General features: G+C 38.6%; 1 protein-coding gene across 3 annotated transcripts in view; it reads right to left on the minus strand.

Annotated features, from left to right (window-relative positions):
* Positions 1-17,914, minus strand: part of phf14 (PHD finger protein 14) — a 239,054-nt gene that overhangs the window by 100,887 nt on the left and 120,253 nt on the right. For all 3 annotated transcript variants that reach the window (XM_060824742.1, XM_060824743.1, XM_060824745.1), the window contains exons 13-14: positions 16,796-16,927; positions 8,633-8,801 (exon numbers count right to left, since the gene is read on the minus strand). In XM_060824742.1, the coding sequence (XP_060680725.1) occupies positions 8,633-8,801; positions 16,796-16,927 (301 nt within the window). The remainder of the gene's footprint in view (positions 1-8,632; positions 8,802-16,795; positions 16,928-17,914) is intronic.

Raw genomic sequence — 17,914 nt, forward strand, 5'->3', positions numbered from 1 at the left:
AATATAAAAGAGGTGACATCTCAGGTCAGACAATATATGGACATTCAATCGAGCAACTCCTACAGAGCTGGAAATACAAGCATGATAGTGGAAGCAGTGCTTTAAAAAAAAGGAACAATCAGTAATGAGGTAATATCTATTGTGGATTAAGTAAAAGACTGTTAACATTCCAAAGGAAATGAAGGGCAAAGGGATGAAGGTCTAAAGGTCTCACCAAAAATACAAAAGGAGAAGAGAGAAACATGGCTTGTAAAATGACGAGTAGGTTGCATCACTGAAATAGTCTGCTGAGATAAAAGCGAAACAATATCTAAAAAGGCAAAGAAATAAAAGAAGGACTTTGAGCAAATGGAGGTATAGGACACATGGGGTTGCTTGGCCTCCTGTGTGTAAGATCTCCTTGTGTACTGTAACATCTTTCATTCTATGAAAACTCTACTCCAGAAGTATGTAATGATATCTCTGAACGGGGCAATTGGAAAATATCTACAAAAATCAGCCAAAAGGGCTTGTGACACAATGATAGTGCCTTATCTATTGGCCTAAAAGGTCCAAGGTCAAGTCCCAGATTCCCCAGTTGTGCATCAGAAATGTCCGAACAGGCTGATTAAAATAACTATCAAACTAGCCAAATTAGAATGACTTACAACAGGGTGAATGAATGACAAGAAGAAGGAAGTTACAAAAAGACAGGAAAGAGGTATTATTGCTTTTGCATAGCTTAAACGTTTTCAGTCTCAAAAAATGGATTCCTACTTTACCACAGGAAAAAAGACTGAGTTATTTGGTGGAGTTCTGGTAATTGACTCAAGGTCTATCCTATTCCTTAGGTTTAACAATAGCATTATAACTGGTGATAAAATTCACTACGCATTTATCATAATTAAGTAAAAAAAAATAAATTAATTAAATAGGTCCTTAGAATACATTAAGAATGGAGGGACAGATGATATGTCACAATTGCATAAGAACAACAAGCCTGTGCTGAATGTTTGAATTTTGGTTCATAGTTTTTGAATTGAAGGCTGAACTATAGAGACTGTGATGTATGTGGAAGGGGGAAATTGTCTGGATTCCAGAAGGCCATCAACTCTGAAGGGTGGATTATCTGATTTGATCAATACACAAGGACAAGACAGTAGGCCTGGAAGTAAGGTAAGCAAGGAGATCCAGTGGGCAGAATCTTCAGCCTTTGCAATTCATTTCGATGAGAATGAGTGGATAAGCTAACTAGCCAATGGCACCATGAAACAGGGAGTCATTCAAGGGGGAAGAGCAAGGAAAATATAGTAGTGGCAAGAGAGAACAGTATAGTGAGGATGATTAATAATATACTTTATGACAAACAGTGCAAGTCCTTCCAGCTGTGCTGACTGCTCAGTTCAGCACACCAGCTCAAGGCTGGAGAGGAACTTGTCATAGAACGGGAAGGGAGCAATTGTCATGATCAACTCGGGTAACAACGACATAAGAAAGACAAAGGAAGTGGTTCTGCATAGTACATTATTCCCTGAAACACGTGAAAATTGGAGAAGACAAATCAAATTCATCAGATGAATTTGTGGCTCAAAGATAGTGTGAGGTAAGTAGGTTCTGGTTTGTGGGGCATTGTCACCTATACTGGGGCAAGTGGAATCTACATGATGGGACAGACTCCAAGTGGTCTATACTGGGTCCAATGTTGTTGCCAACTGCAGAGAGAATTTTCAACTGAATGGTGGGGAGAAAGGGTCAATCTTAAGAATATATGATAATTCAAAGAGTACAGTCAAGACTAAAAATTCTTTAAAAATGTGGATAGCATATATATTCATTCTACTTTTCCAAAACTGCCTTGATTTGAGGATGGTCCTATTAGATTGGAATATAGCTAACATCACTTGTTTTTCCAAGACAGAAACCCAAAACTACTGGCCAGTTAGCTTAACGCCTGTCACTAGTAAACTGTTGAAAGTTCTTATTAAAGAGCAAGGAATCCCAATAAGTTCAAGGTAATTAGGTAGAGTAAATATGTGCTGTGAAAGGGAAATCTTGCTTGATCAACTACTGGAGTTTTTTTGAGGAAATATGCTACGAATAAAAGGACACCAGTGAATGTATTGTAAAACCTCTGGGTTAAAAACCTCTGAATGTATTGTATTTGGACTTCTGCAAGGTATTTGATGAGGCATCACGAAAGTTATTGTGGAAAATAAAAGCTCATGGTGTACAGGATTGTATATTGGCATGCAAAGATGATTGGATGGCTAACAGGAAACAATTCAAACAGGCAAGACAATGAATGATGAACTACAAGTATAGTGCTGGAACCTCAAAATGCTTACAATTTATATGAATGTTTAACATGAAGGGAAGGAGAGCACCTTTGCCAGGCTTGCTGAGGACACAAAGATATGTAGGAAACGAAGTTGTGATCAGGACATAATCAGATTACAAAAAGAAACAGACAGGTTAAGTGATGTGCAAACTCGTGGCAAATAGACTATAATATAAGAAATGTAGAATTTTCCATTTTGGCAGGAAGAATAAAAAACATTATCTAAATGGTGAGACAGTGCAGATTTTTACCCACAAACTACAAAACATTAATATGCAAGTAAGGAATTAAAAAGCTAATAGAATTTATCTTTTATCACAAGGGGATCTGAATATAAAAGCAGGGAGGTTAAGCTTAAGTTATACAGGGCACTGGTAAGCCACATTTGCAGTGCCATTCGTAGTATTGCACTTTATATAAGGAAGGATGGAAATGTATTGGAGGTAGTTCATTGAAGGTTTGCAAGGTCAATACCTGGAAAAAGGGGGAGAAGGAATACGGGCACAGAAAGTAGCAGCTGCTGGTGTTTAGAAGAATAAAGTGGTGACTTGATTGAAACAAAAAGTCTTTAAGGGGTCTTCACAAATGGGGAGGATGTTTCCTGCGATGGGGAAATGTAGAACAAAAGGTCACTGTTTAAAAGGCTCAACCATTTAAAACAGATTGCATTTGTACAGAAAGAATCAAAAGCCTTTTTCAGGGTGTTCTTGTTTTTCAGGAATGTCTTGCAGCTAATTGGAAAAATAAACAAAAAAACGTGATAAGGCGAAATGAAGTAGGAAATTCTGCAAGGGAATATAATCTGCAACATATACAGGTTATCCACATTAAACAAAAACTCCTTCCTGTGCAGAAATTCCCTAAAAGTCATTTTCAGGGATCCACATTTTCTTGTATTGCTAATAATTAAGTTGCAATTACCGAATTAATGAACATAAATAAAATCGAATAAATGCACTATGATAATAACAAATGGGTTGGAAGTACTTCATGCATGTTCACATTGTAAAAATTAAAATTATTCTTTCAGATTAGAGGCACCTTCGGAAATTTCAGACATCTCAAAATAGCAAATATACTAAAATGGACATAAAGCTAATTTACTAACTAGCAGCAAATGATAAAGACAGAACTTAATAACGGATATGTGGATATTGAACACCACAGTGGTAGTAACAACTAATAGCAAAGATAGATAACTAACAGAGAGGGGGACAGAGACAGAGTGCATATGTGCACAATTATTTTAACCACAAGTAAAATAAGTGATTAATTGGTTCTCGACTAGAAATGTAGAAATAAATTATTAGATAGACTGTTTGGTAAATGTATATGTAAACTGTCAGCACAAAATGGATGGCGATGATGAGTGGAGGTTACTAGCATGATGCAGCAGCAAATTAATAATGCATGCTGTAGTGAAAAGAAACACCGGAAGAAACAAATTGTCAGGTTTCACTCTGGCACGTTCACACCATGATTGTCTAAATTGAGTACCTAGTTTCAAAACAAGTGTGGAAGTGCAGTTCTTAAAAGATTGAAGATCTTAATGTGATATAAACAAGGAATAATAGGGATTCTCCCAATCTTTATTCTAAAACATTCAATTTCACATTTGGAGTACTGTGTGCAGTTTTGGTCGCCTCATTTTAGGAAAGATGTGGAAGCTTTGAAAAGGATGCAGAGGAGATCTACGAGGATGTTGCCTGGAATGGAGAATAGGTCGTACGAGGATAGGTTGAGAGTGCTAGGCCTTTTCTCATTGGAACGGTGAAGGATGAGGGGTGACTTGATAGAGGTTTATAAGATGATCAGGGGAATAGATAGAGTCAGAGACTTTTTCCCCCAGGTACAACAGAATGTTACAAGGGGACATAAATTTAAGGTGAAAGGTGGAAGGTATAGAGGGGATGTCAGGGGTAAGTTCTTTACTCAGAGTGGTGGGGGCATGGAATGTGCTGCCTGTGGGAGAGGCAGAGTCATAATCATTGGTGGCCTTTAAGCGGCAATTGGTACATGGATAAGTGCTTAAGCTAGGACAAATGTTCGGCACAACATCGTGGGCCGAAGGGCCTGTTCTGTTCTGTATTGTTCTATTACTTTCAGTCCGAAAGTTCACTGGGAGAAATCAACTGCCATTATTATAAATGGCTAGGTTATTTGTGTGAGAATTCAAGGTCTACCAATTCCTAAAACTTTTAGCTAATTAGAATCTTCAACATTACCTCGTAACATGTATAATTGGTCTTCTTTTACAAATTTAGTACTGTTCTGGAAATAACTTGGAACCATATCTAAAACAAATAACAATTTCAAAAAACTACAGTACACAGTTCCAAAACCAAACATTTCCAGTGCAAAATTTGTACTTTTGCCTGAATGGAAATAACATCTAACATCATTATTCTATACAAACTTAACATGAGCCACCTTCAAAAACAAGTAATCATAGTTTTCTATCAGCAAAAGTTCAAATATTTATATCAGAATCCCACAGAAAGACCTCTGGCATATTTTAACAGCTTGCCGTTTGTGTCCCATCTGTTTGGCTCTGGTTGTTAACACACAGCAGATGGAGCGGTTATCACTTAAAAAACACCGATAATTCTATTGCTGCCAATTCTGAGCTAAATTTAATAAATAACTATTGCTAACTGAAAATATTCAACTCAGCCATAAAGATTAAAAAAAAGACTTCACAGGCCGACATTTTACACCTGAAGACCACAACTGTGTTAAACAATAATTTGCTTAGAACAGTAAAGCTCAATTTCATAACATATATCATGTCTTCTTTGACCTTAGAAACCAATTTTGTTGACGTGTAACTCATTTGCAGTTTAGATGTAAAAGTTGGTACTTTACAAGAGCAAAATGATATCACACACCCATCCCACACCCAAAACGTTCTAGTTCAGACAATCTAGCTTCTAGAAAAAAATGCCTTGTTATTTAAACAATTGTGAAACAGTTGGGAAGCTGTGGATTCAAGTCTTGTGATGACATCTTTGCCATTTAGCATTCTAGCATAAGCTCTTTTGCCCCTGGATGCAGTATATAACAAAGAAAAAGTTTATACAAATAATGTTTTAAGCTCATTCCCAAATTAGACAGAATCTAAGCTGTCATGTCTTGAGTCAAAACTAAGAGTAATAAAATTTTAAGAAAACTTTTCAGAAAATTTTTGAGGATTAGAACCAGCAAATGTGTTCAGTTCAAACATATATATTCAATGTATGTTTGCATAATGATAAGAAAGTTTTGAGCTCAGTCAAAAACATGACTGCACTTTTCCAATAATCTTGGCTACCTTGCCAAAATATTTATGATTGGACAGACTGTATCATAAGTGCGTAGCAGCCATGCCACACAGGCACTTTCCACACCCTCAAAATGGAATTCAAAACTTGGAATATGAGGACCCTCAGGGACACCCCAGCAGCAACAATCTAACTACCACACTACTATGATAGCCCAGGAACCCTGCACTGTAAGCTGGCATCACTGCCCTGAATAAGACAAGGCAGACAGAATAAAGTCAGCTCAAAGAACAATGTGATGTATAAAACTGAGAAAGAACATTAATCCTGTGGGGTTGACTTCATCAAAATCAAACTAATTGACTGTCTCACTAAGACCCTGTATACAATTGCATCTAATGACCCTCTAGCTCACACTAACTCTAGAACTGTATACCAGAATCATCAGTGCATAAGACCTGACACTGACACACGAAGAAACAGAGGAAGCCAAAGAGGAATGTTACTCCAGTTGTAATCAGTCACTATCCAGTGTCTGAAATGGACACAAATGAAGAAAAGATTGATCATAATAATCACAGAAGAATTTTCCCATTGTCTGCCATGCAAAGGTCATTCCCACCAATAATTTTTATACATGACTTCCTTCAACCTCACAAAGGCGTCTGAATCAGCAAACCTGGAAGGATTACGGGATGTTCTCAAATTTGGCTGCCCACTGAAATTAGTCACCATTATCCACCCTGGGCTGACGGAGTGGGGGTTACTCAGGTGTGCTGGCTATGGCACAGTGGTATTATTGGATTAGTGACACAGGCAACCAGGTAATACTGTAAGGAACTATGTTTCAATCTCACCAAGGCAGACACTGGAATCCAAATTCAAATAAATCCATAATTAATGTCTAACATTAGCCATTTAACCACTGTCAATTGCTGTAAAGACTTATCTTTGACTAATGCTGTTTAGGGGAGGGAAAAATACTGTTCTGATACGTGACTCCAGATGCTTATCTGCCCTCTGAAATGATTAGCAACACTCTCAGTTGTATCAAATTGCTAACATGTCCCAGAAAAGGAATGAAACTGGATCACCCCCACCTGACACTGACCGAAACACTAAATAGAAGGCGGCCAAACTGCCCAATTGACACTGGAAAAAATCTTTCTCAGGAGAATCTGGTGGCACATGCCAAAATTATGACAGCCATTTTACAGACTAGTCAACCAACAAACTGACACAGTTCTACTCAAAACAATTCCTTGCAGATAATGTTCCAGACACTACCATCACCACACAGCAGAATAGACTCAGTAGAGATAGGTGCACAGTGGTACACAGTGGAAAAGGAATTGCTCTTGGAGTCCTCAGCATTTACTCTCCAGTCCGGGAAGTATCATGGCATCAGGTCAAGGAAACCTGATTACATGTACCAATCTCCCTCAGCTGGTGAATCAAACAATATTCTTCCATGTTAAACATCATTTGGAGGAAGTACCAATATGCACTGAGTGGGAGACTTTAGTAATCATCATTGAAAGTGGTGCAGCAGAACTACCAGCTGCTTGACTGAATCTGTGGCAGATAGTGAGGGAACCAACAAGGAAAGAGAAACAAACTTGACCTCATCCACACCAAACTGCCTAACACAGATACAACTGTCCATGACAGTGTTGATAGGAGTGACCACTGCACAATCACCTGCAGAGAGGAAATCCTGTCTTCACACAGAGGATATCTTCAATTGTGTCTGGTGAAATTACCACTGCGCTAACTGGGTAGACTTCGAACAAATCTAGCAACTCTAACTGGACATCCATCAGTAGAATCATAGTCAAAAACAAACTGTAACCTCATGATCTGACATATCCCAAACTCTAAGATTACCATCAAGCTGAGGAATCAATTCTGGTTCAAAGAAGAGTGTATGACATACTGAGTTATCACCAAGATATCCAAAAAGATCTCAATCTTGAGAAGTTACAACACAGAATTATTTTTTGCATGCCAAATAGTATAAGGAGCAAGGAACAAACCTAGCAAAGCATATTCTCAACCAACAGATCAGATCTAAGCTCTGCAGTCTTGTCACATTCAGTTATGAATGGTGGTTAACAACTATACAACTCCTCAGAGCAGGAGGCTCCAGAAATATTGCCTTCTTCAATGATGGGGAAGCCTTACATATCAGTGCAAAATATAAAACTAAAGGCGTTTGCAACAATTTTCAACCAGAAGTGCCAAGTGGATGATCTATCTTGGCAGTTCCAGAGGTCCTCAGCATCGCAGATGTCAGTTTTCAGTCAATTTGATTCACTACACATGACAGCATGAAACACCTGAAGGTGCCAGATACTGAAAAGTCCTAACAACCCTCCAGCAATAACTTCCCACCACACCCATCCAACTACTATCACCATACCCCTTATTTACACTTACAAGTGCAAGGTAAAATGCTCTAAAATTATCACGCTTTCCATCCCACACATTTAAAGGTGTGATTCAAATCACTCTCATGAACTAAGTAGCAAAAATGTGTTTTGTCACTGAATATAATATGTTGCTTGTGAAAATAAAATTGAAGTTAACAACTTTTCTAAAATATGATATTGTGATTTTTTTTAAGTGACTATCAAAATGATGGGGGGTTGAATGTGCCTCTTTGATTTTAACTGGTAAATCTCATAACAACCATTTCCTCTCTAACAGCCTTGGGTGAATATTGTGGATTTCACACAAAGCAATACTACTACTTTGGAAAGAATTTTTCAATCTCTTAAAGCATTCAAGACAACTTGGTTTTAAGTTTCAGATTTTCTTCCAGAAATGAAAATTCCTACACTCAAATTCAACAAATAATTTTAAGCACATCAAAATGCAGGCACACAACTAATTCTTTTTTTCCCTTGAGATAACATAAATGCCCCACATGATAAATATTCAATAACCAACTTTCTTCATCCAGTAACCTTTAAAAAAACCTAATTTTAGTATAGTCATACTGATGGCATTGGAATGGTACAGAAAAGGTATAGATGTAAGAGAATTAACTTACCATTGTTTTGTTCATTATCTTTTTTGGTTCAATCACAATATCCAAAGGAGTGAATTTCACAGGCTCCTTAATCTGCCTCCTTGATCTCTTGGTCCCATCTGGTAAAGTTTCCATGGTGATGTCTGCTTCCAAGTCACTACTACCTGCTTGGTCACATTCTGAGCACTGCCTGTAGGACAGAACAGATCAGTGATAGAGGACAAACATAACTGGAGAGGCCATGCAAATACTGGGGCTACAAAAACAGGCACTTGCCTGAATAATTGTCGTTCTAATAACACTCAGTCCACTCAACATAATCCAGGACATTACAGTCTATTTGATTGCAGCCTGCCCACCACCGTAAACTTTTTCTCCTTCCACTACCTGTACACTGTGACTCCAGTGTACACCATCTTCCACAACCTCTGATTTAAGTTCCTTCAATGGCATGTTTTGAATCTGCAAGCTCTACCGCCCAGGAGAACAGAATAACAGATACATGGAACACCATCACTCGCAAGTTGCCCTCCCCCTCTAAGTCACATACCATCCTAGTTTGGAAGTACATCACCTATCCTTATTGTCACTCAATCAAACTCTTGGGCTTCCCTGTCTAAAAGGACTGTGGGAGTAACTTTGGGTTGCAGCAGTTAAAGGAGACAGCTCAGCATCACATTCTCAAGTATAATTAGGGAATTATGGATGGACACTAAATGCCAGCGACAATCCTTGGCAGTGACACTCCCAGTCCACAAATGAACAAAGAGGAGCCTAAGGAGTATTGGTAGAATTGCATGAATTCTCTGCATTGAAGTTTGCGCTTTCAGCACGAAGAGTAGTCTCCTCTGGGGGCAAGTATTTTCATTAATCAAGTTTTTTTTTACTGATAGCAAGTGGACCTCACGTTTTTCCACTGCAAATACTGAGTCAATGCTGCAAAAGCTGGCAGTTAGCAACATGAGTTAATTGACAGAGCTGATTGTAGTTATCAATACATTTTCATTCCCATTTCACGTCCTTAGAGCATCCTGGAAAAACACATATCATACACACCAAAAACGAGGGAGAGTTACATCAGAAAACCTTGAACGTAGAAGTATGAGTGAACAGAAATCTACTCAATAATTCAGTACTAAATGAAGTACATAAAAACTTAAAAGGATGAGACACTTCTTCCCTTGAGGGTTTGTAACAGGGATTTAAACCGTGCATCTTCAAATGGGTCAAGGCCCATGACAAATTCAATCATGCCTAGCTTAGAAATATGTTTTAAAATCTCATGAACCACAAAGAAAAGGGCCAGGAATTTTCAAAAGAATCACAGCTTTTTGGATAGCTTCAGACAGTTATACACTTTCCATTACACTCCAAAGTGATTCATAAAGACACAACAAAGAAGGACAATCAATAAAACGCAATTTCTCTACAATAATCTTATCTTGTAGAGTACACTCAGTCTAATTAAAAGTGAAACCCAAGTTGGTAAACAGGAGCACTGCTCAAGCATGAAATTCACAATAAGTTGCCATTCTATCAACCAACTCACAATATTTACTTTTCTTTTGAATATTTGGTTGATTGTAAATAAAGGTTATAAACTGACATATGAATCAAAAATGTTGGTTTCTTCTCAAAGATGGAAAAAAAAGGTAAATTCTCTACAGATCAGTCTCAAGACTTAATTTGTATACAGACTATAAAATAATGACCATGCTGATCCGAGACTTCCTAAGTAATCAGCAAAATATGAAGAAACTTGGTAGACCATAATATCCTTACATTATTTAGTTGGTTACATTTATTAAGTGCCTGAAGAAACAGCGATTATCATCCAATAATTTAAACATTCACACACCTATTTTTGAAATAGCTGACCTATAATAATGTTAAATATGAAAATGCACAGACACTTCACATGCAGAAATTCACCAGAAATCCTTAGACAGCTACTTCCACCTAGAAGGTCAAGGGCAGCAGCAGATTTATGGGAGGAATACCACCTTTAAGTTCCCCTCCACTCATCATCCTGACTTGGAAATATATCACTGTTCCTTCACTGGCAGTGGGTCAAATTTTCTGGGATTGCCTCCCTAATAGCATTGTGGGTCAACCTACAGCAGGTGGACTTCAGTGGTTCAAGGAAGCTCACCTCTAACTTCTCAAGGGCAACTAGGGATGGGCAATAAATGCTGGCCAGCCAGCAATGCCCACATCCCACAAATGAATTTTTAAAATTCTTATCAAACGTTAGAACAGGTTTGAGCAGCTGAATGGCCTACACCTGTTGCTAAATCTTGGACTCTTGCATATTAAATGTGATCTTGTAAATTGTTGAATATACAACCATCTATCAGCAGCACTTGGGTATTAAGTAAAAGGTGCAACTTCATGTGACATACTTTCGTAATCCTAGAAAGTACTTGCAACCGGCATAAAATTTGTAACGAAAATCTCCATGAAATATTTATTGTAGAAGTTTAGAGTGTTTAAAATCCTTATAATATGGATTGAATGAAGCAACAAAAAAGCAAGTTATGCTACTATGATGTAATACAATCCACTAAACAGCTGGACGGAGACAAGCAAATATATGAGAAAATCTTGCAACGTGCAAAAACAAGAGTAGTAATACCACATAGAACAGAGAACAGTACACCACAGAACAGGGCCTTTGGCCCACCATGTCTGTGCTGACCATTCTAAACTAATACCATCTGCCTGCACATGGTTCATGTCTTCCTAATCCCTGCCTGTTCATTTGTCTGTCTAAATGCCTCAATCTCTATATACGTATCTGCTTCTATACCTTCCCTGGCAGCATATTCCAGGCACCCGTCACTTTTAACTTCTCCCCTCTCACCATAAACCTATGCCCCCTAGCATTTGACATTTCCATCCTGGAAAGAAGACTTAACTACCTTTCCCTAGCAAAAACAATCTAAGTTTATCAAAACTTTTCTTTATAGCTAATTTAGTCCAATCTAGACAACACCTTGGGAAACTTTTCTTTCACCCTCTCCAAAGCCTTCACATCCCTCCTATTGTGTGGGGTCCAAAACTACACACAATACACCAAATGCAGCCTAACTAAAGATTTCCACAGCTGCAACATAACTTGCTAACTTTTATACTCAATGCGCTATCCGATGAAGGCTTGCATGCTGCACCCCTTCTTTACCACTTTATCCACTTGTGTTGCCACTTTCATGGAGCTATGGGCTTGCAACCCAAGGCCCCTCTATATATCAATACTTCTAAAGGACCTAAGCATTTACTTTATACCTTTTTCATGCATGTGACCTCCCAAAAAATTCATCACTTTGGATTAAACTGCACCTGCCATTTCTCTACCCAACTTTCCAAGTGATTTATATCCTACTGTACCTTCTTCACTACCCATAACACTACCAACTTTCATGTTGTCTGCAAACCTTACTAATTTCATCTAAATCATTTATATGGGGATTATATATTTAGTAGGGGATTATATATTTAGTAGTAGACAATAGTAATAGAGAATTTGGTTGAATGTGAAAGGAATGGAGGGAACAGAATTCTTGAAGTGGATATAGGAGGCTTTCTTATGCCAAAAGCAAGTCCAACAAGTTAGGATACAGTTCTGGATTTAGTTTTAGGAAACTAAGTTCGGAAGATGGAAGATACAACAGTGGGAGAGCATACTAATGAGAGAATTAATATATAATTTAGTTAGCTTTTTTACTAAGTTGCATGATTTAGCACAATAGATTGCAACCAGCTATTTGATAACACAGTGTTAGAACAGTGTGGGAAGTATTCAAAGGAGAGATTCAAGAGGTTCAAAAGTTTAAAAAGTTCCCAAAAGGAAAGGGTGAGGCAGCCAAATCTGGAGCCACTGAATGTTAAAAAGCATACAAGACAAGAATAGGCCAAAACTGGAAGCTCAGATCAGACATGGAGCAGTCAATAATGCAAAAACCAGAGAGACATATAGAAATCATAGAGGTGAATAGAAAAGGCTGATTAAGAAAGGGAAAACAGGACATGAGAGAATATTTGCATGTAAAGTCATGGAGAATATAAAAAGACTTTATCAACACATGAGACACACAGCTATCTTGACTAAAGATCCTAAATTGGCTGTCAGTGTGCAATTGTTTGCACCCCCTCAGGATTATCCAGCAAATACTGCACGACTACAGAATCACATCTAATGTTGGATACTATGTTGTGTGTTTTACAAGCACAGGCTGGTTGGACATACAGTCTGCTCTGATATAACGCGATAGTTCTGTTCCCATGTGATCCCGTGTTATAAGAAAATTGCATAACAGCAGCACCATTTAAATCAATGAGACCAAAATCAAGTTATAGTCTATACATGTAAGTAAAATTTGCATTCTAAAAATAAAGGTTTAAATTCTTCAATTGCATTATAGCCAATTCACATTGAAGAAACATGCATGATCGCAAAACCATCTGTAGTCAGTATCATGCATTTGCAAAATGCAGAAAGATATGTTGATTTATACTGTCCCCCTTTATTGGAACGGATGGGCTACGTACTTGATACCAAACCAGCGTTGAAATTTATACACATCAGGTAAAACTTGCTGTTTCACGCTGCTACACTACAGTTGCAATACAAGTGGTGTTTACCAGGAACAGGTTGCTGCCATCAATTCAAAAAGATAGTTGTAGACTGAAAACTCATTTCTGTGATCTGAATTTCAGTACTGAGTTTTGACAAAATCGCACATGCAGACTGGTCATAAAATAAAAACCCATTGATTTTAGGGAAACAAAGCAAGATACATACAAAATTGTTTCAGCAGAAGAAACAAGGAATAACGACCAACAGCCACAGGTGTTTTCACAACTGAAAGGCTGTTTCCTATGAGGTTCCATCGGTTTCAGTATCAGATCCCTCTGCTGTTTTTTTGAATAAATTAGCTTTGGACTTGAGAGTAGGGAGCATGATCAAAAAGTTTACAAAACACCACAGAGACTGGCCACATTGGTGATCGTGAGAACAGAAACTGTAAACTGCAGAAAAATATCAATAGATCAGTCAGGTGGGCAAAGAAGCAGCGAATGGAATTCAACGAACAGATTTGCGAGGTGATACATTTGAGTTGCTCAAACAAGGCAAAGAAATAATAATAAATAAGAGGATACTTAGACGTATAGAGGAAGGGAGGCGCCTTGGGAGTGCTTGTCCCACTGATACTGGAAATTTTTAAAAAATTCATTCACAGAATGTAAGCATTCATTGTTTGACACTTGTTATCCTTGAAAATGTGGTGGTGACCTGCCACCTTGAACCACAGCAGTCTCTTGTGGGTAGACTCACAATATCATCAGGGAGGGAATTCCAAGATTTTGACCAGATGACACTCAAGTAACAGCATGAAATTTCTGAGTCTGGACACAGAGTAGCTTGAAGGGATATTTACAGGGGGTTGCATTCCCATTGGGCTGGTATCCTAGTCTTTCTAGATCGTAGGGGTGATGGGTTTGGAAGGTGCTTACTAAGAAGCCTTGATGAAATTCTCCCCTGCATCTTGTACTCTTCCATTGAGTATTGGTGGGGGAGAGAGTTAATACTTGTAGATATGGTGCCAATCAAGCAGGCTGCTTTGTCCTGGATTGTCAAGCATCACGAGTGTTGTTAACAAGACAGTTAAGATACCACGTGAACATTTTGCTTTGTTAGCAAAGGCATTAAAAGGATCAAGAGTTACAGAGAGAAGGTGGGAGAATAGGATTGAGAAACATATCAGTCATGATCAATGGCAGAGCAGACTCATTAGGCTGAATGGAACAATTCTGTTCATTTATCTTATGGCCTTTAGGAATAGAGAGATTAAGCCCCGGGGTTAGATAAATCATTAGTTGGGTTACAATGTGTATATTGCATACAGTTTGATTGAGATATACAAAGCTCTGAGCAGTCTTTATAGTAAGGTATCAGTGACTAAAACATATAGATTTAAAGTTGTTATGTTACTGACCAGACCAAACCCCTTTAAATATACCACGGAGATAGCTTAGATTTTAACCTTTATCTTATTTAAAGTTAAGTGTACGGTGCTGTGTTCCAGATATAATTTGCTTGATTACACTACTCAGCTTTAAGCGAAACACACTTTATTCTTATTCTACAGTTAAAATATAAAGAAAAGAAAGAAGAATTGATACAACTTTAACTCTATGTGATAATTTAGCAGAATAAAAACTACTGAACAGCAACAATATAGTAACATTCCACAAGCATACCCTCAGCAAAGACAAGATCAATAAAACAGATTGCCTCACATGGGATTCTGGCAGAGAGAGGGAACCTAAGCTACTGAACCATACCCAAAATAGATGTAACATATTTCACAACCAACTTCAAAATCCCAACAATTACAAACAGTTCTGGGATAACGCTTGTTTCGGTTGTGTGATTTGGCTATAATGTTGCTAGAGAATTATGAAATTGTATTTTTGAGGATGTTTACCCCCATTGGCAATAGAGCGATTCTAGTGGGGAATGATTTGCGAACTTTGTTCTGTGCATGCGCTGATGTCCGTGCCAAAGTCTCTGCTGTTCTGCGTATGTGCGATGTCAGCACCAGTCTTCTTGCCATTCTGCACAGGCGAAGTCTGTGCCGAAATTTTTGCGCCACTCTGTGCTTGCACGATGTCCCTGCCAGTCCTCGTGCTGTACTGTACTTCATCACTTTCTTGATTAAGAGTTTATGCTCAAAACTTCGATCCTCCTGCTTCTCTGATGCCGCCTGACCTGCTGTGCTTTCCCAGCAACACACTCTTGACTCGGATCTCTAGCATCTGCAGTCCTCACTTTCTCTTGTACTACACGTATGCCAACATCAGCTGCCAACAGAGCAGCTTTATGTGTCAGTTACTACACATAAAGCTGCTTTCTTACATTTTTTTATATCTACAGCATTACATTTACTTTTGTTTTATTAATAAATGTGATTTCAACCTTCATTCAGGCTGAGCAAGACTTTAGACTTTTGGGTGATTTTTATGTGATCATGAGTTATATTTTTTGCTGGTCTGCCCAAACCCCACTGCTCCCATTGGCCCCATTATTTAAATTAAGCAATGTTATATTAAGTGAGATTTCACTGGAACACAAGCATGGCATTATATGAGAACTACCCATACTGAAAACAAAACTAAAACCCTGATTCTGTCGGACCCTGACTCTACCCATTCATGATTCCACTGTTTACTTTTAAAACAAGCATTGAAGGATCTCACAAGCTGTTCACATAAGGCAGCTTGCATAAGGCAGCTCTATACATACAACTCAAAACCTCGCCAAAAAAAAGGACAAAATACTGCCATAGTGTTGTCACATCTCGGTTAGCTCAGCCGGTTAGAGCGTGGTGCTAATAACGCCAATGTCGTGCATCCAATCCCCGCACTGACCATGTGAGCCGATCGTCTCGTTACGTGTGCTGTGTCAAGGTTCCTCGTGGCTTTGTGGGCGGCACGGTGGCACAGTAGTTAGCACTGCTGTCTCACAGCACCTGAGACCCGGGTTCAATTCCCGACTCAGGCGACTGACTGTATGGAGTTTGCACGTTCTCCCCGTGTCTGCGTGGGTTTCCTCCGGGTGCTCCGGTTTCCTCCCACAGTCCAAAGATGTGCGGGTCAGGTGAATTGGCCATGCTAAATTGCCCGTAGTATTAGGTAAGGGGTAAATGTAGGGGTATGGGTGGGTCGGTGTGGACTTGTTGGGCCGAAGGGCCTGTTTCCACACTGTAAGTAATCTAATCTAATCTCCACCCTTAAGAAAAAGTGAGCCATCAATATACAAAGATGGTTTCATGTTTAAAAACCTTTAGCCTCAGGCTATTATGACATCACAATACATTGACTCTAAGCATGGAAAGTTTCAATTTTTTTTTGCCACCAAACATCTTCACCTTCCTTCATGAAAGTGAACCAGGGATTACAAAATTAAATGAATTAAACTTCACTAGCTCACCCAGCAGACAGCAATCTGAAACTGCTGTACACTCTCAAAACTGCAACGGAATGTCAGCATTTGTTTTCAAGTCTGGAGAGACACAATCATACTCTGGACCTTCTGAGTTACTGGCAAGAGCGCAATCAACTAAGTCACAGCTGACATTCTATGTACTTCCAACATTATTCATTACACTAATGGATTCTTACCAGTAACTGTTTTTGGTCTTCTTGGGCATCCTAGTGAGGGGTGGATCCAAGCATCCAAGATGGTAATAGAGTTTGCAAGTGTCACACAGAACAAGGAGGTGCTGGTCATGATTCTTCTTACAAATCCCACAGCTGTTAAAAAATAGAAAATATTAATTGATCATCTAAAATTGGTTCAATTCAAAATGCTTTGAAGTCGCATGAGTACTATCTGACCAAATCGCATTTGATCACAATAATGAAATCAGGAAAAAGGAACGCCTATTCATGACTTATTAAAAAAAATATAATTCAAGGACATGGCTATTGCTGTCAAAATCAGTTTTTTTCCGATTCCAGCTTTCCTCCAGATGTTTCTGGTGAACCAACTTAGTGAACCACTACAGGATATGTGGTGAAGGTAGTCCCAACAGTGAGAGTAGGAAGAGAATTACATATTTTGAGCCAGCAATGAAGGAGTAATGGCAAGCTATTTCAAAATCAAGATGGTGCCTTACATATAGAGTAATTTCAAGACAGTAAATATGCTCAGTTTGCATGCACTGTCTTTCAAGATGGCAGAATGTGCACTGTCAAATAAAGCTCAGCAAACTACAGTAGTGTATATCTCTCAGATTGTATACATTGCAACCGTGCTGTGGTGATGGGCAGAATTAATGTTTATGGTTGTAGATGGAGTGTTGAGTAAGTCAATTGCTTTAATAGTGGTAGAAATGCTGGAAATACTCAGCAGGACTAGGGGCATCTGTGGAGAAAAAGGAAGAGTTAATGTTTAAAGTCATGATCTTTCATCAGAAGAGTGCTGCTTTTTCCTGGATGGTAACAAGTTCCTTGAGCGCTGTTGGGGCTATACTCGCCCAAGGAAATAAAAAGTATTCTATTACCCCAGGAAAGGCTTGGAAGAGATGAGTTATTCAATGCTGCACATCCAGGTTATAACCTACTCTTGTAGTCATAACATTTATGTGGTTTACCCAATCATGTTTCTGGTCAACAATAACCTTTAATGTAGTTGATGGTGAGGGGATCATCAATGGGAATAACATAAATCATGTAGTCTTTGAGAAATTAATTCACGATCCCTTAAGCCTGAACAACATTACCGAGAGTCTGTAGTCA

This window comes from Hemiscyllium ocellatum, chromosome 5, assembly GCF_020745735.1.
Source record: "Hemiscyllium ocellatum isolate sHemOce1 chromosome 5, sHemOce1.pat.X.cur, whole genome shotgun sequence".
Lineage (NCBI taxonomy): Eukaryota > Metazoa > Chordata > Chondrichthyes > Orectolobiformes > Hemiscylliidae > Hemiscyllium > Hemiscyllium ocellatum.